The 24,301-nt window shown below is 36.5% G+C and overlaps 1 protein-coding gene across 2 annotated transcripts; it reads left to right on the forward strand.

Moving 5' to 3' along the window:
* Nucleotides 1–9,402: 9,402 nt before the first annotated feature.
* Nucleotides 9,403–22,544, forward strand: LOC116259667 (truncated transcription factor CAULIFLOWER A-like). Of its 2 annotated transcripts, none has more exons than XM_031637536.2 (8): nucleotides 9,403–9,809; nucleotides 17,311–17,389; nucleotides 18,155–18,219; nucleotides 18,330–18,429; nucleotides 19,814–19,867; nucleotides 21,332–21,373; nucleotides 21,469–21,581; nucleotides 22,147–22,544. In XM_031637536.2, exons 1-8 carry the CDS (start codon nucleotides 9,625–9,627, stop codon nucleotides 22,316–22,318), a joined length of 810 nt encoding a protein of 269 aa, XP_031493396.1. In that variant the 5' UTR covers nucleotides 9,403–9,624; the 3' UTR covers nucleotides 22,319–22,544. The 2 variants fall into 2 exon arrangements, with proteins under 2 accessions (XP_031493396.1, XP_031493397.1); XM_031637537.2 differs by having other exon boundaries at nucleotides 19,814–19,855.
* Nucleotides 22,545–24,301: the final 1,757 nt, after the last annotated feature.

The raw sequence follows: 24,301 nt of genomic DNA on the forward strand, positions 1-24,301 counted from the left end.
ATTCTTACAGGCAAATTCAACTAGTCTCTGAACTGCCATTGATCCCATGTTTGAAATTGGTTAAATTATCCCACCCTTAAAAATTGGTTATAAGAAATAATTATTTCTCTCTCTGAGCTGCCCCTCTAGATCCAGTTGTGCCTCATTGTGCCCCTTAGCCCGAAAGTTTTGGCTTTGCCACTCCTTTCTCTCTCTCTCCCTCTCTAGTATTCCTCCAAAACCTTGGTAGAAGGAAAACTCAATCTATAATTATGCAACATGTTCTTATAAATTAAGCAACCCCGGTGGCAACGAGAACCCGGTGCAAAGATGGAGTTAGAATACAGAATTCTCTTTAGTCAATTGCCATTTTGGTTTTTGGATGAGCACAAGCCTGTGTAGAGATAAGTTGTCCTGTTATGTGTATTTCCTTTTGAAGGGGAGGAAGGTGGGGATTTTTGGTTCTCAGCCGAATATATAATAGGTTGAAATACTCCTCCTTATTCGAAAGTAACTTTCCTCATCACAGACATACCCAATACCTCAAAAAGTTTTGGACACCGTTATAAGTATAAATGGAAAACTTCCAGAATCAACCATTCCTTTCTTTACAAGTGATAGTTCACCTCTTTCCTTTCTCAACTTGAAATATTCCATATTTGTCTTTCAGGCCACCTCAGGTTGGAGAAAATGTTTCCAAAATTCATTTTTTCACTTGGCTCAGGAGTATGTATTTGCACATTTCGCATCATGAAGGAACTCATGGTGAATAGGCTGGTCTAATTTGATTTCATTATATCAATCCATTAGTCTATCTTTTCACCACTTCTCTTATTTCAAATGAAAGAAGTCATCTATGAAAACTCACAACAAAAAGACTAAAAGTCGTGTTGCCAAATTATGATCCGGAAAACTAAAAACATGTCTGTCTTTTTTCTAAAAGTTGAAACTACCGTGAACAAAATAAAAAATAACTTTGAATGAAAAAGGAAATGCCCCAAAGTATAATAAATACTCTTTAATCCTTTGCATGTCTTATCTATCTTGTACTGAATTCTAATGGAAAAACTTCATTCTTTTCTTTCATGAGACTAGCTGCAAACTCGTGCCTCCGAAAATAATGGACAACGGAAACTTGGAAAGGTAAATGTAGAGCCCTCGATTAATTGGTCTTTTCATGGTAAGTACAAAGAGTGATTATAGTACTTTTAACTGCTCTTAAATGTGCACGAAATTAATAAAACTAAAAGACCATGTAGGTACAAATTAATCAGTAATATTCCTTTACATGTAGTATGGCTCATGTCAATATGTTTTCTTTTATTTATTTATTTAAATTTTCTCTTATTTAGTATTTGTACATGATGAACTATCATTGCGTAGAGTATCATTTCCTTCTGTTTAAATACGATTTTAGTATTGATTCGCCCTGAGATTGATCCCTCTTTGATTTCCTTTTTCAATTTTGTCATATTAATTTAGACTTTGTACATGACGAACTATCTTTGCGTAGAATATCATTTCCTTCTATTTAAATACAATTTTAGCATTGATTTACCTTATCATTCATCCAAGGTTACAACTCATAAATTTTTGACCACTTTGGTGGCTCCGAACGCGTGCTAATTTATGATTTTTTACTACTTTAATGACCCATTTAATACAGGACACGTTAGAAAAAAAAGAAGAAGAAGAAGAAACATGCTAAAAAATAATCACCACACACGCATGATTGTATTATATCAAACGCAAACATGCTCTCATAATAATCTTGGCGATTCAAAAATCATTAAGTTTTTTCTAAAAATGAATGCATATCATAAAAATTGATGCAAATAACTTGACCAAAAGTTCCATACATGGAATCGATGTAAAGGAAAAAAAAAGGGGGGGAATTCAATAATCTAAAAGCCATCAAGAACTAGTTACAAGTATCAAACCAGACGGACCTGTTAGAAAACACTGAAAAGCAAATTAATGCTAGGAACAAGTGTGAAAGAGAACTTGAAATGGCCTTAAAAATGAAGAACCAATTGGAAATTAAACCTTACAAATTAACTGATCATAAAACTCTCTGAACCTGTTCTTGACAATATGAACAAGTGGCAAAAAGTCATTGAATCAATCAAAGAATCAATGAACCAGCCACAATATGAATGCAGCCATCCTTGGATGGCTCGACGTCTATTCATGCATCGAAGAACCAGTTACAGTCCTGTATAAGAACTCTGGAGCTGGTCTTGATAACATACTACCGGTTTGTCAGATCGATAATCCGGTCCAAAATCTCTATCAACCGTTCCTTAACTCAGAGATTCGGTTCATATCGTCACCAAGCCGGAAGTGCTGGTTCTGACAGAATCAAATGACTCGGTTCTCGTAAAATTGCAGCCAAGTCTACTAGTCAAGGATTAAATCCAGTGCCTGACTGGGTACAATGACCGGCCGGATCCAATTCCATAAGTGGATTGCAAACGGAACAGGATCATAGATCCCCGACCCGTTTACTTTATTGTTTTAGTGCCAGATCGGGGTAACGGATCCTTGACCAAACGGATGCAGACGTAACAGCAGGGTGTGAACGGCTCAGCAGAATTCAGAAAACCACCTGATCTGATGAGCACTGGTTGATCCGGATGCGAAGATCATGAACTGGCACACGTTCTCCTCCCACACATATATTTCCTCTTGTATATCGTCTGCATTTGGAAGGACGTATATAGGGCCTAAAAGCCGTGATGAGGCAGGTACTGATAAATTTCAATATAAAATCATAAGGTATTTTTTAAAGGGCTGTTTGAACACCTAGTGAATGTTTCACGAATCTGCCTCAAGGATTCATAGAATACTTGTTTAGGTGTTCTACAAATCTAGTTCATATTTAAAGCAGATTCATAAAACACCTATATGTTGTTCTTAATACCAAACAGTCCCTAAATGAGCCAACTCAAAGAGGACCTGACTTGGGGCCCGTTGTGGAGCTAGCAGTGGCAGAACGCACTAGATCTGTCTCGTTGCCCTGAGTTTGTATGCCTGTAAAGAGCGTTTGATAATAAAATTACATTGTGATGTACTTAGAATATAAATTTAAAAAATATCATAATCTTGTTTTAGAGAATAATGTGATCATATGTAGTGCTTGATTGATGGAGTTATAAGGAATGTTATCATACAATGCTTCCTAAAATAGGAACCTGGCCTTGTTCCAGGTGAGCGAGAGCATCATCCCACCACTCAAGCAAGAGCCAAAGTCCCTATCCTTTCCCTTGCTCTCAAGTTCTAGAGCTGGATGGGTATCAGGCAATGAGATTTCCGCATGCTTCAACTTGTATAAAAGACCCGCTCCCCTTACAGTCCAATACAGAAACACGGTATTGCTGCTTGGTTATGGGATTCAAGCATGGTATTGAACAAGAGACATCTTTAATTATTGCTGATTGATGGAAAAGGCACCTTAGTAAAGGCTAAAAATGCAATTTAATGACCGAGAAAAGATTGCTGATCGGATATTGCTTGCATTAATATGGAGCACATAATGGGTGGAATAAATGATTTAGGACCTCTGTCTTACTGCACAGTGTTTTGCAATCTCAATTATTGAAGGAAGAAGTTATGAGCTGTAATATCTTGTACTGGATCATATAAATCAATGTAATTGCACGTTCACTTACAGAGATTTCCTGACTGAGCTTCGCCTCGTCTCAAGAGAATCAACTGCCGGATTCTGCTCCAGTCATGTAAACGTCAGATTTCAATTTATTTGGATCTTGACTTGGTTTCAAGTCTTTAACTGTTCCCAGCCAACTCCCCAACCTTAAATTCAATGAGTTGCCGATGGTCGGACAGGAGCAGTTAAAATGCATGTCCCAGAAACGGTTTTTGAACAGCTATATACATATATATATATATATATATACATTAGGGGTGGAGTCAGAGAGAGGGGGTGAAGTTAAAGTTTTTAAATTTTGATTAGGAACAAAATATCATTTTCCAAAATTTTTATATAAAATAAGTGAAATTTTTTAAAATTTGCATGTAAATTTTTGTAAAAATTTTGTGGAGGTGGGGCTAGGGCCCATGCAGGCCCTACCTTGCCTTCCCCCATGATATAATTGAAGCCTGATTTTACAATCTTGTGACATATGAGAACATCTGAGAACATCAAGTAAGAGTCATCCATTTTAATATTTATAGTTTTTATCTTCAACCCCAAACACTCTTCCCCCAGCCGACCAAACAGCCAAGCCATCGAGATCTGTTTGGGACCCCCTAACCCTAACTCACTCATTCATGAGGGTCATTTGGTCGATTATGATGGATGATTGAGAAAAAATGACGATTGAACTAAGGCAGTATTAGTTTTACGTCCATTGATTGGCTTTCTTTCTGCCGCCCATCAAACAGTCCTCACGAGTGAACTCTAAATGGTTAAAGTCACTATTTACTCGCTTTTATATGTATGTATAGACTTTTCAAGATTGACCATGACATATGCTCGCTTTATTATTGAAATCAATTGATTTCTACAGGGATCAAATGGACACCGTTCGTTAGTACATTTTTGTAGGAAAGATCCAAAAATGACGTACGACACCAAGTTTTGTAGGATCCTTGTCCTTGTCAAGATTTAGCGAGTTAAATCGGAACAGGTAGCAAATTAAATGGCCAAAAGTCGGAATAATTCGTCCCAAAATTCTGACGGTGGATCGTTCGGTGATTATCATGGATCCAGATCCAAATGCACTGGATGCGGGATTCCTCATTCCAGTCGTGGGGCTCGACGGTCTCACTAAGGGTGCATTGGCTGCTTTAGTGCTCCCCTCAAATGAAAGCAAGATTGTTTTATCTCTCGACTTTTTCTTCGGATGTGATTAATTTGTATATCGGACATGGTGTCAGTACTGTAGATATGGTAAAACTTTAATGATTGGATTAAAAGTTTTCATCTTAAAAATTAGTTTGAGCTGCTCAAATATTGTTTACAAGTTTCGGGAAATTCTTGGACTCTGTTTGAGCTGGAATTTTGATGGTTGGTCTTCCAGAACATTGAAGCAACATATTGGCTAGAACTCCATATATATAGAATTTTCAACTTGCTACAAAAATTATTTTTTAATGGGTTAAAAATTAAGGTTTTTTACTAGTACCTCCAAGGTGGTTGAGCAAGGGCAAAATGGACATTTATGCACAAAAATGAAGTTGTTCATGGATAGCCACAGAAAGCACGTATTATTAAAAAATATGTTTAAAATGTCAAAAACTGGTCAAATGAAAAAAACATGAAAGAAAACACGTTTTTTTTTTTGAAAAAAAATATCAAAATTGAAAAAAGCGAGTTGTGTTCTTGTTTTTCGTGTTTTTTTTTTCCAGTTTTTCGTTATCAGGTTTTTATTTTCACATTTTTTGCATTTTACTTTTAAATCTTTGGTCACCTTTCTTTTCTCTTGAGATTTGGATGCGGAATTGATTACTAGAAAATCGCATCATGTGTGTTGGGTGTTGAATTATAAGCCTTCTTTGGCCTTTAGCCTACGGAATTTACCACCATCGAGCAATCCCAAATTAGTCGATAGAAGAAAAAGGTATAGTGGCATCATACTGGTAAGCATGATATGAGAAGTTTACCTACACATTAGAAGTTAGTTGAGTGGTTCACCTTCAACTTAAAGCTAGCCAATGTAGCATGTACCATCTGATATTTTACTGTGTAGAGAAACTACTGATTACTGATACCATGTATCTAAATTTGTGCAATCAGATATTGCTCTGGTCAATTGAAAATGACACTCTTTTTTTTTTTTTGCAAGAAATTCATAACTTGATCAATTGACTTCTGATGTTCATAACCATGTGACTTGTAAAGGTTGTAATGCAATAGTGGCAAAATACACACCTATTTGACTTTGGAATGCCACAATCTAGTATTGCAAGAAGCAAGTAATATCATTATTCACAAAAACTGAGGGAAGAGTTCTTACTTGGCTTTCAAAAATGGAATGGCCAACCATTTTGCATGTGATCTTTTCAGGAGGTCAATCAAAACCTAGTCCCCTCATTCCTAAGTTTGTTAGGTGTCCAATTAGAAGAAAAACCCAAAAAAAAAGTTCAATACCAATGCATAATCAATAAAACATGTGGAGTCAAATATGAAACTATAAAGACAATATTTAGTAAATAAAAATGTCCTCTTAGAGTCTTATCACCAATCACTGGGAGAGATTCAAGATTTGGCAACATCCCCCATGACATGGAAATTACGGCTTTGAAAAGTTCAAGTTTCTTATTCCATCGCCCCATAACATAGTGTCTGGAGTGAAAACATACAATGGAGTGCTAGTATAAAGTTCAATTAAAATAAAAAATTCAATACAATGTAGTAATGTAATGTAAACAAACAAGGAAAGGATAGATTACTATCAAAAGGAGTAGTTGTTGGATGTTGCCTAGTGCTAAGCCATAGCACATATTTTTCAGTATCACTCCTACTTGGGACTGAAAAGGAACAACCATTGGGCAGATAATGAATTAATATTCTTCCAAGATACCTCAAGTCACACTATCTATATTTTTGTTACTTTCTTTTCTTTGCACATATGAAGCTATGAGACTTTTACACTCTTTTAGCAACTATATCCACAAATTCAAATTTGACACTTTCTATATAACTTTCTCAAAATCGTACTAGAAATAATGTCATTTCAAAGCATTTCAATATAAATTTGCATTGCATACAATGGATTAGATTGATCCAATGGATTCAATTCCTAAATAAACAATGCATATCAAGTCCACATCTATAGTTGAAAACATACCTCCATATATAAGGTTGCAACATGTACATAATTAGGAGATCCATACATGACTTTTCTGTTGTCTTTCCTTTTTTAACTTGGTATATCAAAGGAAAGGAAAGAAGAGAAATGAAATCCCTTTTCTCCTTTTCACTGTGTCCTTGTATTTGTGAAGCTCTACATCTTATCTTAGTTTTACAACAGAATAGCCATGCATGTTATACAAGCATTCACAAATCATTAGTATTAGTAAGAGAACTCTAACTGCAAGGCTTCTTAGTGTAAGCGATTGGAATTAGGTGAAACTAATTCAGCTTAAAAGGGCAAAAATAATCTTAGCCAAGTAAATTTTGCTGAGGTTTCCTAAAGTTTTTAAGGAAACTACAAAAAAAAAGGAAAAAATTAATCAAAGGATTTGACATGATCTTACACTAAGGTGTTCAATCTAATTGTGTAACTATGCCATGACAGTAAGCAAAATTAATTCTTGAATATCCTCCTAGAATAATAGAACTCACAGTTTGGCACTTAATCAAAATTTGATCAATATTCTTTTGTATAGTCAGCACTTACATGATAGAAGGTGATTTTGTGCTCCTCTAAAGGTCACTTTCTCTTGGAGCACCAAGAAAAAACGGGAAAAAGGTTGCTTGCTTATAATGCTAATCAAGACAAAAACTCAGCAAAGTAAGTTCTTCATCCATTTTCAATGAAATTGCTTAGAGCAAAACTGGAAAAAATAGGTAGGGAAAGGAAAATGGATCTAGAACAAAGAAAGAAAGTTAAAGTTTTGAGCAAAAATCAGTAATATATCTATATATATATATATATATATATATATATATATATGTCTGTGTGTGTGTGTGTGTGGACACACAAGCATGCTTGGCCATTATTTATGATTAGAGTTCATTATCGGTTATATCCTTAATCATATCTGCTTTATGATTAGGAGGTTCGGATCAGATTCAGAGTCAATGGATCGGATTCAGATCGGATACATCCTCAATCATATCCACTTTTTCGGATATTCACATATTCAGATTCAAACTCAAATTCAAATTCAAATAAAGAAAAGTCATATCGGAATCCGAAATCGGATTTTACAATCCAAATCTGATTTTTATATTTATATCCAAATCCAAATTTTGAACCAGATTTTATCAATTTTCAAAATTTAATAGCATTAGATACTGGATAGTTGTCTAAAAATGAATCTATGTTTGAATCCGAAGCTGATCTGATGCCATTTATTAAATCTGAATCTGATTTGATTTCTTAGTTGGATATGAAGTTTTTTTTCATATCTGATTTTTTTCGAATCGTTTGGGTCAGATATCTGATTCAAATTAATGCATTTGGTCATGATAACGACCATGGGATTTGTAACCCAGATCCCTTTGAAGACCACGCAGATTAGTGCGCTACAACCAGTAAGTTTGAAATTCATAGTTTTCAAAGTCAAACCCACCCTGATTTGAAATCCACAATAAGGGTAGAAGCTGAAATTCACAGTTTGGTATAATTGTGTATTTTAGCTATTACATATTCAAGATTCCCTCATATCTGAGATCAGGAATTCAAGATCTAGAAGCACTATTACCCAAGGAAATGGAGATCATCTTGTCGTTGGCCTTACACAGGCTATAGTTTTATGTGGATACTAACAAGATTACGGCTCCATTCGCACGTACTGCCGGCCTGTGAAAAAACGACGCCATTCGAAAGTCATTTGTTTTGGGAACATCATCTAATGTCCATTTTGCAATATTACAAATGACGGGCTGATTATATAGTGTCTTTCATTTTGATGCCTTGACACCCATTTATACATTTGTAAAAAATGAAGCGAACTCAAATCTTTTGGTGAACTTTCTTAAAGTTAAAAGACAATTCGGTAGTTTGGCTGACGCACTAAAAAAAAGTTGTTTTATGAAAACTAGTTTTTTTCTTTTTAAATATCTTTTTTCATCAATTTTGGACAACAAAAGAAGCTATTTATTTATGGATAACCTGTATTTGCTCTTTTTTGAAAAATAGTTGTTGCGAGAAACCAGTTTTGACAAAACTCCTTTTTATGTCATAAAAAATGTTTTAAAAGTTTCATTAGACATAACATAGTTGGTTGATAGATGGTCACATGTGTTTTTATGAGTGCTGTTTTTATGAACTGCAAACAATAGAATTGTAATATGAACATATACTGGGTTCTACCTATGTTTTGGTAAGAAAACAAAGGAGCCTTGGATCTTTTTAAATCTACTATCTAAAAAAAATTTAAAACAAATCAATTTTTACAATTAAATTTTACGGTGTCATCGTCTACATATTTAAAACAAATATTTTCTCAAGCAGTCAAATTGGCTACTTAAATAACGATTAGTGATTGGTAAAGAAGAAAAAGAAGAAACGGATGACAAAAGGGAAATGGTGCCGTACATGGGCCTCGGCATTCACGCCGGAAAAGTGGGGCTCACATGGGAAGCGACGTAGGCTCCGACGTTTGGAATCAAAAGGGGATACGGCCGAGGCAGTAACGACTGTGCTCAGTCCCTTCCACCCAATCAGAGTTTGACAACGGCAACACATAAAAGCACACCACTTTTTCCCTTTCTTCCACCCTCTCTTCTCTCGCTCACTGTAAATGCCCAAAAATAGATACCTCATTCCCTCCCCATAAAAGGAAAACATGAGGAGGACTCGAGAAGCTCATCTCTCTCGCTCCCCCCTTTCTTTTCTTCCCCTGATGATCCATCTCCCCTCGTAATATCTGAGTTGCGGCTAACAGAAGAAGCTCCTGACAGGCCTAGCTACCCTCCTTAAATTTTCAGTGTCTCGGAATTCAAAAGAAGACATGGGGAGAGGGAAGGTGCAGTTGAAGCGCATAGAGAACAAGATCAGCCGGCAGGTGACCTTCTCGAAGCGCCGCAATGGTCTGCTCAAGAAGGCGCAGGAGATCTCCGTGCTCTGCGACGCCGAGGTAGCCCTCATCGTCTTCTCCACCAAAGGAAAGCTCTACGAGTATTCCTCCGACTCCAGGTCTCTCTCTCTCTCTCTCTCTGTGGATGTTGATATAGATAATATTGCTTTCTGTCCTGAAATTTCCTTGTCATGTGTCTGCTTTATTTTATATCTTCAGTTGGATATTTCTTTCGTCCTAGCTTTTCCTTGTCATGGGTTTGCTTACTTTTGGGTCTTCGGTTTTTATTGTGTTGGTAAACTGGTCTCACATTGCTTGCCTGTTAGTTTTTTTTGTGTTTCCTTTTGTTGCAGTAGATGGTTCTGGCCGTCTTGCGTCTGATATATGTTTCCAATTCGAATGCTGCTTTTGTATATAAGTACCTGGAGTTCTTTCCTCCCCATTTATTTTCTATTTTATGGGATTTGTGTCGATGGGACCAATATGATGTTGTTGAGTGAAATACGAGAATGCACCGATCTTTTCTCCTTTCCGAACGGTTCTTTTCTTTCCATGTCAGTTCATTTATGGTGGCTTTCTTTTTCTATGGCGTATGTTTTTTCTCGAAGCAAGCTTTTCTAAAAGAGATTATGGCGTCAAATTAAATGACAGTATCGAGTGAATCTATACTTTTAAATTGCTTTTTATTCCTTTTCCTACTTGTACGTACCTAATATTTGCATGAATGGGAATTCATTATTATTATTATTTCTTTTTCCAAAAGCTGATTCCTCGTAATTGGCTGCTGCTTCTCCTCCTCTCATGAGACTTGGCGTAAACCTGTTCTGCTTAGACGCATCTAAGAAAGTTGTAAAGTAGAGCACGTTCCGGTTCCGCAAAGATCATCCAAGCTACCAGATAGAAAAATGCTGTTGATGTAGGCAGACTTTCTGAAACTTTACTGCTCACAGTGTTCTGTTTGTCGAGATAGAGTTTAGACGCGTTAGTAGCTGCTTGCTCGTAGTTGGCTGCTGCTTCCTCCTTCTCTCACGGGACTTGACAGAAACCTGTTGTGCTTAGACGCATCTAAGAAAGTTGTAAAATAAAGCACGTTCCGTAGAGATCGTCCAAGCCTACAGGACTAGTGAAGTACGCAGGTTTTCTGAATCTTTACTGTTCACAGTCTTCTGTTTGTTGAGATTGAGTTTAGACCCATTTAGTGATGACATCTTCTGCATGACTCTGGAGTTACTGAGGGATCTTCCTCTCTCGTTCATCAAAGAAAGCCTGAGTTATTTCTTTGCATGTTTGGCAACCTCAAGAGTTGATCTGCCCAGCAACCCTCTCATTCTCGCGCGGATCGTATGCGACTTAAAGTTTGTTTGGCTCTTAAAGGTTCTTTTCCGCCGTTTACTGCTTTAGCTTTCTTCCTGAGCAGTTCTGTCCCTCTCCGTTGTGGAAATCTCTCTCTCTCTCTGTGACAATCTTTTCATTCCAGTGCCGTTGATCACAGTGTGCCAGTTTTGAACCGCTTCTGGTGGGCTCGATGCTGTGCTCAGTCCGCAAACGATAGTGGGCACACTCTCAAATTGCACCTCTCAGTTCAGTTTGGAACTCACCGAATGAATTTTTCTTTTTAAGCAGTCACAAACGATGGCCATTTTTTAAACTATATCGTCGTTATAACCAAAACAGCACACGTCAGTTTTGAAGGAAAACTCTCAAGTTTCAAAAAATATTTCTCGAATGATATAACGATATGTCCATAACTTTTAGTTTGACTAAAAAAATTTATGTATTTTTATGTTTCTGTGTTTATGTTCATTTTAAAATTCCAAAAACTATCTTAAATGTTAAATCTTTATCAATAAATTTAAACGAGAAAAGTGTTATAAATTTCTTATTTAGCATTTTAGTAGTTTTACTTTCTTTTATTTCAAATTGTCGTGAACTTTTGAGGAAAACAGTTTAAGTTCTCGATAAGTGCCTGATAAAAAAATTCTGGCCCATACAAACCCGATGACGATGTCCTTAACTATATCATAAAATATTCTAGCTGACATTGGTTTCTGCTATATACAAAGGATATTGGTCCCAAGGGGCGATGCTTGTGAAGATAGTTAGATTATTTTATAATAAATTTCATAAACCACCTTGAATTTCTCCCGGAATTAGTTTCGGACTAATTTCAACTGCATTTTCTTTACTTATTTGTCTTGATAACCTTCACTTTGTTCTCCCAACCCTAACATTCCCACGCTTTTCCTTATGTCTAAATTCCAAATACTCTCAGATCTCTCTTTACTAGTTTATTTAGAGCATTAGGATAGGCAACAATGGGATTGATGAATATTCCCCATGTCAAGGAGGCTTTTGTACTTCCACTGTGTTCAACGTAGAGAGCGAGTGATACATCGTTGAATGTCTTTTTTACACGTATTTTTTTTTTCTTTGAGTATGTAAAGAGTTATGGAACAATGGATGGACTCGTAGCCTCCACATCATTTAGGAATGGTATATCCTTTGGAATTTTTAGTTTCTATTAAATTAGGCTATGTTGTATGGAAAATGTCGTTAATATTACTAGCATCCGACAATACGACATATCATCTTCAAATAATAGAAGAGATGAAATCCTCACTCCATCTAATCATGCCCACCCAATACATTATATTAAACAGGCTTAATTAAATGCACCACAGGATGCAATGCATTGGGCGATGTGCTACAAGATCTAGATTGGAGGATCTCTCTCTTTATATATATATATATATATATATATATATATATGAAAATTGAATAGTGACTAACTTTTTAGAGTCACCATACCATCTAGCGAGGGTTGTCTGATTCATTATGGTTAAGAAAAAAAAGTGATGCACATTTTCATTATCAAGTATTAATTCACATTTTTTTTTCCTTAATTGTCTTTCAATTACCTATCTTTAGATAGACGGTTTTGGTTAGATGGTTGAATGATTCTCAATAACCAAAGTCATCATTCAGTTATATATATATATATATATATATATATATATATATATATATATATATATATATGAAGTGTCGCCCTTATGCCAGGATACACTCAATAATGAGTGTCCCATGTTTTAAATCGGATGCTCCTCTTGATCTTAGAAAAAAAAAAAAAAAAACTGAAAATAGGCATCGGGCCTTTGCTGATACCTTGTGGTTCCCAAGGGGTAAGGTGTCGCCTCCCCTCCATGGTACGAGGGATACCTGGCGAAGCCCCAGTGGGTGTCGCAGGAAGGGGAGGAAAAGTCCTCCTTGCTTTAGTTCCTTTTTTTCTTTTGGGGCAGTAGAGTCACCGGCAATGCTCCACCAAGCAATCCTCAATAGCTGCAGATGCTTCAGCCTCCTCTTTTTTGCAAAAAGGGGGAGTCAGTCGTTGTCCCCTTTCAAAAAATTTGCCCCTAGGACTTTTTTGTTATGGGGGAGGCTGTTGCCTCCCTTTTGTGGCACCGGCGACGGTTCTGGGCCACCGGCAACGCCTTGCCGGGCGTCCAGGTAAACAGACCATAAATCTCTTTCACTGCTCTCAATACCTGCTTAGAACAGCAATTTACTTAATAACAAAGTTTTACAAATCAGATCACCCAAGGAGCACAAGAAAATAAAAGGAATAACATGTAATAAATAGAGGAGAGAGTGAGATAGCCAGAAGTCTAGCTGTTGGAGACTCCACTTGCTAGTCTCTCATCAGCTGATAAAGAAAAAGTTAAAAATAAAAAGATAAAAAATACATAAAAAGAGGAATAAGAAATATAAGAATAAGAAATATAAAATTACCATTACCAAAAGTTTGCATAGAAGAAAAGCAAATCTATGAGCTCCATGCCCTTTGGTGAAGAAGTCTGCCAGTTGATATTATGAGGAAACATAGGAAGGACAATGTTGTTTTTAAGAAATTCTTCTCTCACATAGTGACAATCCATTCAATGTGCTTGATTTTTTCATAGAATGTATGATTGCTTGCTATGTAGAGGACACTTTTATCGTTACAACAAAATTTAATTGGCTTCTCAATAATGATTTTCATGTCCTCGGGGGCGGACAGAGGGGGGGGGGGCACCTAGGCCATGGCTCCACCTCAACTAATTGAAAAAAAAAAAGAAATACATTAAAAAAATTAAAAAATTTTAGTTGTGCAATGTATTTTTTAGATTCGGATTCAGTTTGGCCTTACCCGGATCAAAAGTTGAACTGTTTGGCCCGCCTCTGAAAAGAATCTTGGCTCCACCCCTGCATGTCCTTGACAAGACTCTACAACTAGATGATTTCTGTTGTGGTAGTAGCCATTGCATGATATTCTGCTTCTGTAGATGACGAAGATATCTTTTGTTGCTTCTTGCATTTCCATGAAATTAAGAAATTACTTAGAAACACGCAAAATCTAGTTATAAAATGTCTATCATTAGTGTCTCTACTTCAATTTGCATCGGTATAAGCAATCAATTAAATTTATCGAATATGATGAAGACAAGAAAACTCCTCTGTTAATGTTATTTTTGACATCTAATGATTCTCATAACAGCTATCTCAACAATCATGTTATCTGTCAGCCCTAACATGTTAACAATGTTTATGACAAACTTGATTTGAGATAATAAGTATCATTTATGAGCATAACATACCTCAACACCAAGAAAAAAGGTTAGAAAATCCAAATCAGTCATATCAAATTGTTCTTTTAAAATTGTCTTATTTTAAATTATTTTTTTGTTGTCACTTCCTGAGATTATCATGTCATCAACATAAAGCAAAAGAATAATTGTACCTTTACCTGATTTTTTGATAGGAAGTGTTGTGTCTCAATAACATTATTTGAACTTACATTCAATCAAGTCCTCACTAAACCTGTCATACTATGCCTTGGGAGCTTGCTTCAACCCGTAAAGAGCTTTTTTCAACTGAAGAATTTTGTCATTTGGAACTTGATAACTATCTGGAGGAATCATCTACACTTCTTCTAGATCTCTATTTAAGAAGGTCTTTTTTACATCCATCTAAAAAAAATAGACCATCTTTTTGCGGCAGTTATGATTATAAGAGTTCTAAAGAAGGTTATACGAGCTAGTGGGGCAAAAGTTTCCTTATAGTCTACACCATATTCTTGTGAATATCCCTTGACAACTAATATATCTTTATACCTTTCAAGTGACCAATCACTCTTAGTTTTGATCTTAAAGACTGATCTACAACCTATTGTTTTCTTTCCCTCAAGAATAGATTGTATTTTCCATGTTCTATATTTTTCTAATGCCCCAGTTTTTGATGCCAAACACTAATGTCATCTTTCTTTATAGTATTGCAAGAAATGCATGTTAAGTCCAAAATTCCATATAGTAGACGTTTCATCTTATAATTCATTCCCCAATCATCTTTCCTCATATTTGGTCATGTACAAATATTTTTCTTGTGAGAAGTTAATCCTACACCCGTGATCAGAAATTTGAGATATAGACAAAAGATTTAAATTTAGTTTGGGAATGCATCTCACATTTGGAATTTAAAACTTTTGTCATTTTGATTTTCTTTTTCAAAATCTCCAATGCTTTTAATTTTTAAAGATGTCCCATAAGCAAAAACAAAGAAAGAAAATTTGTAGTTCTAGAGTTTAAAAGACATTGTTCATGTTCAGTCATATAAAAAGAAGCTTTGGAATCCAAAAGCCAATTAAAAGTAGCTTCAACAATTATTGCGGCTGTGGCTGCGGCTCCGACTGGTCATGAGCTTCATTTGAAATAAAATTGAAGTGCTTTAGGAAGTTGATCAAGCAACATGCTTCCAATTGACTTTTCTTCTTTTGTATGCTGTTTTTCAGCAAAGCAGTCTTTCTACCAAACTTTCTTAATTTGGGAGGCATAAGTTTAATGTGTCCTGGTTCATGACAATGAAAATGTATAAATTTCTTGCTTGATTTTTCATAGTTTTTTTCAAAATGATGGGGTTTATATGACTTCACATGGTTTCCTGGCTTGAAAACTGCCAAGATGCTGCCATTTGTTTCTTTGACACGCATGAGTCTATTTTCTTCCATAATCTATTCAGTTAGAGCCTCATTTACATGCGATCTATGTAAGAGAGAGGTTCTAACAATGTCAAAGTCAGGTCTTATCTCCATAAGAAAAGCATAAAATTTGTCTTCTTGGATTTGTCTTTCTCTTAACAGAATGTCATGAGGATCTCTAAACTTTGGCTTAGAAATAGAGAGTTGATCCCATAATCGAGAAAATTCAGCATAATATTCTTTTACTGATTTGTCACCTTGCTACAAATTCCAAATTTTGACTTGAATGTTTTCATTTATGAGCCACTTCCTGTATTGTATTGTCTCCCTTAAAAAATCTCATGTTTGATTAGCCAAGTCAAATTTAGCTAATTGAGCATGAAGAGAAATATCAACACTATTTAGCAACCCAGACATTACTTTATGGCGATTTGCCCTCCATTCCTTCCACTTTTTATCAAAATCTTTAACAGCCTTATCTTTTTTCCGCTTTTTGCAATTCCTTGGTCTTTCCATCAATAATTTTAGTAAGACTTAACATGGGTTCTATTTTAGATCCACCTATGTAGCTCCATAAACCTTTTTCTTCTATATGATGCTTCATAGTTGAAGCCCATGTGACCTAATTTGTAGGAGTAAGCTTGAGGAAAGATTGAAGAGAGAGGTATTCTTTTTCTTCCATTCTTACAAGAAAAAGAAATACTCTAGAGATCAGAAAAGATGAGGCTTACCGGCAGTCAACAAGGATATATTTCCTTAAGAGAAGCCGGTCACCTGATATTCAGCAGTATACAAAGAGAAACTCCTCAATAAGAACAGCAGCAACGTTGAGTATTATTGAAATTTGAGAGATTGCATACATACGACTGCTGGAATGGAAGATAATCATCCAACAGTTGGCTTGAACAAGTGATGAACAGCACCCAATTGGCAGTCCTCTTAAATGCTTGAATACTTGGTCGTGTACCAGATACCTAAAATGGTACTTCTGACAATATTTTTTCGCTTTTTGCATTCTTGACTTAATACAGACTGAAATTTTATCTGCTTGGGGATAAGGATGAACGCAGTTCTCTTTCTTAAACATATTTTTTCTCTGACAACTATTAAAAATATCACCCTGCAGGGACAGATCAATTAGAAAACATGAAAAAATTCAGAACGGGGCGTTTGTGATCACTTTAGGGGATATAACTGGCTGAATCCAGAGTTTATTCCCGAGCTATGGGTTAGAAACTTAGAGCCAAGTAATACTGCGAGAAAGAAATACGACTCTCTGCTGTGGTGAATTCATCACCAATCAGTAATCGCCAAAGAATTCCAGGAATTCCAACCTTCAACCCTTTTTTCTGGGTTCCTCGAGTTCTCGGTTTTCTTTTATAAATAAAGGCAGAATGGAAGAAACTGTGAGCACCCTAATTGTCACTTGTCTAGATAAACTTGGCTTCCATAGTCCGACCTTGATTATGTATGAAATGATGCATTACCAGTGGGGTTGTTTTTTTGCTGTAAAATAGTGATACGGCACCTGCCTAATGAGTCTCGTAAAAATTACAAATTTCTACTGCCACTAAGATCCTTGATTTTTTTTTTTCTTCTTTCCCCTTCAGCATGACAAGGATCCTTGAACGCTACGAAAGATACTCGCATACAGAGGGGGACCCTGTGGTAACCGACCTTGACTCACAGGTAAAGGATTATATATATATATATATATATATAATGCATGAATGTATTCATTCGAATTAGTCTAAATGCTTTTCTTCATTCTGTTCTCAAGGCACAACTGTTTGTAGACGCCCCTGTTTTTCGTAATAATTTTTCTTGGCAGTTCAGTACTGTCTTGTTTTCATGGCTTTCTCCCCATAATTGTACACCTCTAGGCATGAGCGGTCACATCCATAAGTGGTCAAGTGTAGAGGAGTTGAGGTTTATCGTCCTGAAAAACAGGGTGAGCCTAAGTCTAAATAAACCCCGCTTCACTCTTGCTTGAGGAGAAACTAAAACTGTCCAACCGCGGAAAAGAGAACTCAACAGAAACCTGGGGAGAATAATATTCGCTTGTATAACATATGGCCAAGAGTCATAAAGAAGCTACATATTTTACTCTTTACATGCAAGGGAGTTCATCACGCGGATGAGGATGGGGTTACGAATGTTCTTCGTGATTGGAAATGGCCCGATTGATGTCCTGAAAAATATTGTTTTGGGCAGAAAAACAGAAGCCACTAACTAAATTTTTTCATGATGGACAAATACCTCATTGATCTCTTGGAAAATAATGATGTGGGCCTTACAAATGGAATACACTTACTTTTTTGGCTTTCAACAAATGTTCTTGAATGAATCTGGTACCTGTTTAATTTGCTTTCGTATACATATATTACAGCTGCATGGAGTTGCTTAATGCTTTTTGCTCTCATGTACTGTCTTCGGTTCTGTATGTGATACCAGGAAGGCTGGCCTGTTGAATATAAGAAACTGAGGTCCAGATTTGAGCTGCTTCAGAAAACCCAAAGGTGAAGACAGCCAATAAAATTTTGTACCGAAGTAGAAAAAGGGTCGGGTAGTCTTTAATTGGACTCCTACTCTTTTCTTTCAATTTTTTGTCGTGTCATGTCTACTGCAGGCAATACATGGGGGAAGAACTTGAGCCTTTGAGTATAAAGGAGCTTCATCAGCTAGAACTGCAGCTTGATTCCTCTCTAAAACGCATTCGACTGAGGAAGGTAGGAGAAGTTGGCTTTTAGCAGGACTTTATCTTGAGCAGTCCTACATTATATAATTACTATTTGGTAAAAATGTTGCAGCTGCTTGCATTTTCATTTTTTAGTACACTGAAGCATCGCTCAACACTTAAGTGGTTGCAGATACAAGTTTATGTTCGAACGTCTTCCAGTCAACCACCGGAATTTAGACATATATACATACGTTGAATATGCGTAACTACTGGGGAGCTCATGTGTTACGATACCAAAGCTATATATAGTGCTAGGATTGTGTCATGTACCTCATTACGTATCTGTGTATCTTGCCCTATGATGATATGAAATTTTCGTACTTTATACCTTCAAATGACCAAAAAAAGGGCAAATGTTTTTCTTTTCTTGCATAAATCCGCTGCGGGGATTTGCTTTTCTTATGATGTATAGTTTGCTTCTTTTCTCTTATGTATTTGCGGAAAAGAAAATATTTGGATTGGTGGTAGGATCGAAGGCACGTATCAATTGGATACGCTTTTTTTTTTTTCTTTTTTTGAGGTCCACCCTCCAAGGTAAGGAGATGACAACGTTGTTTAATAACAAAAAAAGTGACTACCAAAAACACGATAATTGAGAGTCGTGGATTTTTTTTAAACATTTTTTAGTAACTATTTAAGATAACGACTTAAGTCATGGTTTTATGATGAAAAAATAAGATTTTCTGAAACTAAATATTTATGATTTTTCAAATCTTCTTAGGTTCCATAAAGTCAATCGCATCCATACCGTTGTGAATTTATGCCACAAATATCAGCTATCATATTTCAGTAGTCATATGAGATACCGTACATATACATGCCTGTGTGCCAACGGTGTCCCACGTAGCAGTAATTTTTTTTGTTTAGAGTAGGCCATGCGATTCTCCTTAGAAGTCCCTAATGTCATATCCTGTGCTACCAAAGTCACTGCAGATGAATTCACCACTTCCAATTATTGTTAAATATGCAGAGTTTTTCTCTGTCGACGCACAGAGCTGTTCGAGTGCACAGATTTCATATATCTGACTAAAGCAAGTCCACAGGGTTTGAATTTTTATATCTTCAAGTTAATTGGTGTTGTCCTCAATGCAATTTTTCGTGTGACTGAACTCTATGCTTTCTGAGTTGAATGTGCCTTTTAATGTGTGACAATACGTAAGTCTAACAAAACATCAACAACAGGATAATTTTTTCATGAATGATGACACAGTTAGCTTGTAAATACAACTATCTTTTGATATGTACCTTTAACATTGACGTTACCTTTTTATCATTCACATTTTGAAGGGATTGCATAATCGTGTTGTTTCTGCGGTACCGTTGACGCTATTTTGAGATCTGATTTTTCCTTACATTGCTGGATCCTTTCGCAGACACAGCTCTTGCTGGATTCCATTACTGAACTTCGCAAAAAGGTGAGCAACCAGGTAGAACTCTGACCTAGAATTGCTGAGACTGCAACAAATGAAATTTTCCATCTAAGTCAGAAGATAGAAAAACCTTTACCAAAAATACATGGCAATACACAGTCCAACGGAATAATCTGTTTTCTCTCAGACTTCAGAACCTAAAATGTTGATTCATGTAGAAGTTACAAATATCCGTCCCTGATGCAGTAAATTTATGAGAATGTGTACCTGAGAAGTTAACCTTTAAATTCCCACTGTACATATAATGCATGTTCTCTGTTATCTATCAGCCTTCACACGCATGGCCGGCACTTGAGTTCAGGCAAATTTTCATGTAGACCACATTGCCCTTTTTAGGACAATGCTAAAAGGATTTAAAACCATAAAGCCAACTGAAGCTAACCTTGTCAATCTTATTTCCTCAACTTAAACAACACGGATATTTCTTATCAGATTCTGACCATACTTTTGTGATCAGCTGGTGTCCAAGGATAAATTCCTCTACTTAATAATGCTCTTCTCCAAGGTCTTTTCTGTCTCAAATTTCTGAAGGAGCTGTTCATGATTCATACTGTGATTAGGGAGAATGAGAAAAGGAAGCACAATGTGAGCTTTTTTATCTTAACCTCCCCTATTCTACTGCGTAGGCTATAATCTTTACATGGAGCAGAACTAGTGGAATGAAGAATGAAATGGCACCAATATCACGCACACTACAACAAATTGGTCTTAAAAAGTAGCATCTTTAGAACCATCTCTATGTTTTTTTAGTTGTTCAAATCAATTTTGATCATGTAAATATGTTCTGAACGGCTGATTTTATATCTGTCAAGCTTTCATCAACCAGTACATGTGTGAGATTTCGTCACGTTTAAAGGGTCGATAGGCATGAAGGTGCTAAAACTTTATAGTTTTAAAAAACTTTATTTTGGTTAAGATACCAACTAACTATGTCGATGACATCTAAGTAAATCATTTAAGCACATTGAGATGTTGACTTCTGAAGTCAACTTTTGACTGGATCCTAATTGCTTTGCATGGATGAGTATTGTGTCATCATGGCCACAACCAACCCATTTGGATCCTTCTAGCCACTAGGACAGCTTCCCTGGTTGCATTAAGTATATAAACATTTCCGAATGTAAAGATATTTCACTAATTTATATATGCTTAAGAAAAGCTGATTAAGGTTTTAAATCTGCCTCTTTAAACGTATATAGGCTTGAACCTTGGTTGTTCAAGCTCTTTCCTGATGTGATCTAAGAACGTAAGCTGGTTGGTTCTCTTGCCACCTTGGGAGCTTTCTTACCTCCCTACTTGTATTAGCAAATCCATGACCAGCTGATCCATGTTATGAAGGAAACTTTGTTATAGTTCTCCCCCATGAACAATCTATTATTAACAGATCGAATATCAATTCATGAAAATGTTGTTTTGGAGAGACTTAACTTTTCTTTTGTTTTGATTGGAACATGAAATCAGGCAATGTCTCTCCAGCAGCAAAATGAGGATCTAGCAAGGAAGGTTAGCCCATCTTGCATCATTACCCCTGTGTGCATTAACTGGTCATCTTCTTACTTCAATTCTCACAAATACTTTGGACCAACTAATGAAATCAGGTTCAGGAGAAGGCAGCAACTTTAGATAAACTGCAGGCAGCAGGTTCTGAACAGGTGCAGAGACGAGCAGTTGCCTTCCTCTTTAACAAGCTTCCTTCATCTCTCAGTAATGGGTATGGCTTCAATCTTGTCTGGCCATGCATTTTGAATGGTTTGCTTCATTGTGTTGTGTACATGATATGTTTTTTTATCCTCTTCATCACTTTCTCGAATCCTTCATCATAATCTCGTAAGAGTGCTTAACGAAAACCGGATGCCTATACGTTAAGCATTTTAACTCAATGAGATATGATGAATATCAAGTGCATGTTATAAGTTAGAGGCACGTCTGCCTCAGTGTATGCCAGAACAACTTACTTATGAGAGATCTCGTTTACACATTTGTCTTGCAGCTGAAGCATCATTTATAATGCTCAAAGAAATCTGACTTTTTCTTATTGGTAAACAAAAATTCCGTAGATTTGATTAGAACTTTAAGTAGTCAGCTTATCAGCTTATGGCTTTCAAGTGCAAGAAAGCTTAAGATTTCCAAGGGATAGTCTACCATGAGTGTGCTCAACACTAGCTTCTTAAGAGAAGATGTGTAGGTATACGTGTTGTCTGCTGAAGCACTTCTGAAAGTGTGGGTCCTTTTTTATACATGCACCACCCTTGGGCTGATGATCATTTTGTTTTCAGAAGGCATGCAATAAGAAATGGAGAGGCAGAGGAGGAGATGGTGGAGATGGCGGAGACGGTGGAGGAGGAGGAAGAGGACTGTCCAGAGCAAGTGCACCTGCAGCCTCAACAAAAGGGTGATGACCTGCTTATGCCTCCTCCTCCTTCTCCCTGGACTCTTCAGCTCATATGAATGTGCTTACATATCTTATGAAATTGCATTTCCTGATACCCACATTGTTATGGCCCCTTTTAATTTTCACTTATCATCAGAAATGCTCCTATGGTCATCCTCTAAGACTGTATTTGTGAATCTGTGATAAAGGCGCCTTTGCCATCCTTTCATCGTTCATGATGTAAATATGAATGATGGATGGCTTACTCTAGAAGCCACATGTATGAAACTTATTTTAATGACATCTCACTCACCAAATGATGGGTAGCAGCGCCGGTCTGGTTGGGTGGCATGTAGTAACCACATCCTTAGTTCGAGTCTTAAGGGTGTGCTATCCTGATAGTATTGAGGAATGTTGATCGTTATAAAAACCAAGTAGACCAACTCTTGTCCATCTTCTTCCCCCTCTCCTCTCTCTCTCTCTGTCTTTCTCTCTCACTCACTCACTCACTCACGCATTCACATAAATTGGGATTTTAGTAGAGCGATTGAAGTCGGGCCACTTACATGGCAAAACTTGTTTTACTTAGGGACAGTTGTCTTTTAAAACATGTTTTTTCAACTTTGTCTTTGTAGGAGTGTCTTTTTATTATTCTTTTTATTTTTCAGTTTGAGGACCGAGAATTCAATATGCTTGCAGAACTTAAACTCTCTGCTCTCAAATTTGCTGTCCATCATGCTGTGTGACATTTCAAAAATTTTTTTTTTTGATAAATCTATCTCATGACCAACAACTTTAGAACTAAAAAGTTTGATTATGTTTGGAGATTCTATGAGTTAACAAATGTAAGACTGTTCTCTTAACTTTATAAAACTCTGCTATACACATGAAAGCTTCAAATCTATGGCTGATCTGTATAGTTATTGCCTAGGTGGTGGCTTTGAACCTTGCTCTAATCTCTTGTTGGTCATGTAAGAAGAGGAATCTGAAACCCTGGGAGAAGACTTTCCTACATTTGTCTAAGGAAAGGAAATACATAGCAGCACTGACGTCTACATGAAAAGGAAAAACATGAAAATTAAGTTGGGAAGAATGGGCATGCTGTCAACCAAATTATCTATATAATCTTCAAGGAGAGATCTAGAGTTTTCGCTTGTATAGAAGAGAAATTTCTTTGAGCTTGTTGGTTTGAACATCATGTATTCACGAAAGATGAAATAGCTTGACTGAGACTCATACATGATAATCAAGTCTATTGTCAAGTCGTTTATGCCTACTTGTCATGGACACTTGGGGTTTCCCAACTGAAAAAGGAAAAAGATAGAAGCTCCTACCATCTTGCTTATGCTTTCTGAAGCCCCTCAATCTGCATCGAGGCCTCGCTCCTCTCTTGGGACTAGCTTTCCCCAATCCCCATCTTGCTGTATCATTCTTGACTTGAACTTTTAGACAAGAATTGGTAAAGTGTCTCTGGCTATGGGTCAATTATCACGTTTTCCATTCGCAATAGGAAAACCATCATTTGGGTACTAGATGAGGATACAATCATAATCTTATGGAAGTCCTGATTTTTAGGTTGATCATCATTTGAAGTCTGGATTGCCAAAGGATAGAAAGCACGTCATGTGCGCTCTAACAACAAAGACTCGTGAGGAAGATGGTAACCATTTTAGGCTTCTGGTAACCATTTTAGGCTTCTAATAGCAAATTGACATTAAACTAACATCACTAGCACGTTCTTATTGTGTTTGGGCTATAGAGGGTTATTGACAGGCTAGTGATACAAATATTAATTACTATATTGTAGATATAAAGATGGATCAATCATTTGGACCCTATGGATTGGGAAAAAAGAAAGAAAGAAAAACTTGATGTTTATAGCACCATATAATGTTGTGTCCTTCATACTAATTGTAGATGTAAAGATAGATCGATCATTTGGTTCCCTATGTATTTGAAACAAAAAGCTTGATGTTTGTGCACCATATAATGTTGTCCACCATCTACAAGCTTGAAACACAAGTAGATTGCAAGGTTGAGGGGAGAAGCCTCAGACCAGA

This window comes from Nymphaea colorata, chromosome 8, assembly GCF_008831285.2.
Source record: "Nymphaea colorata isolate Beijing-Zhang1983 chromosome 8, ASM883128v2, whole genome shotgun sequence".
Classification (NCBI taxonomy): domain Eukaryota; kingdom Viridiplantae; phylum Streptophyta; class Magnoliopsida; order Nymphaeales; family Nymphaeaceae; genus Nymphaea; species Nymphaea colorata.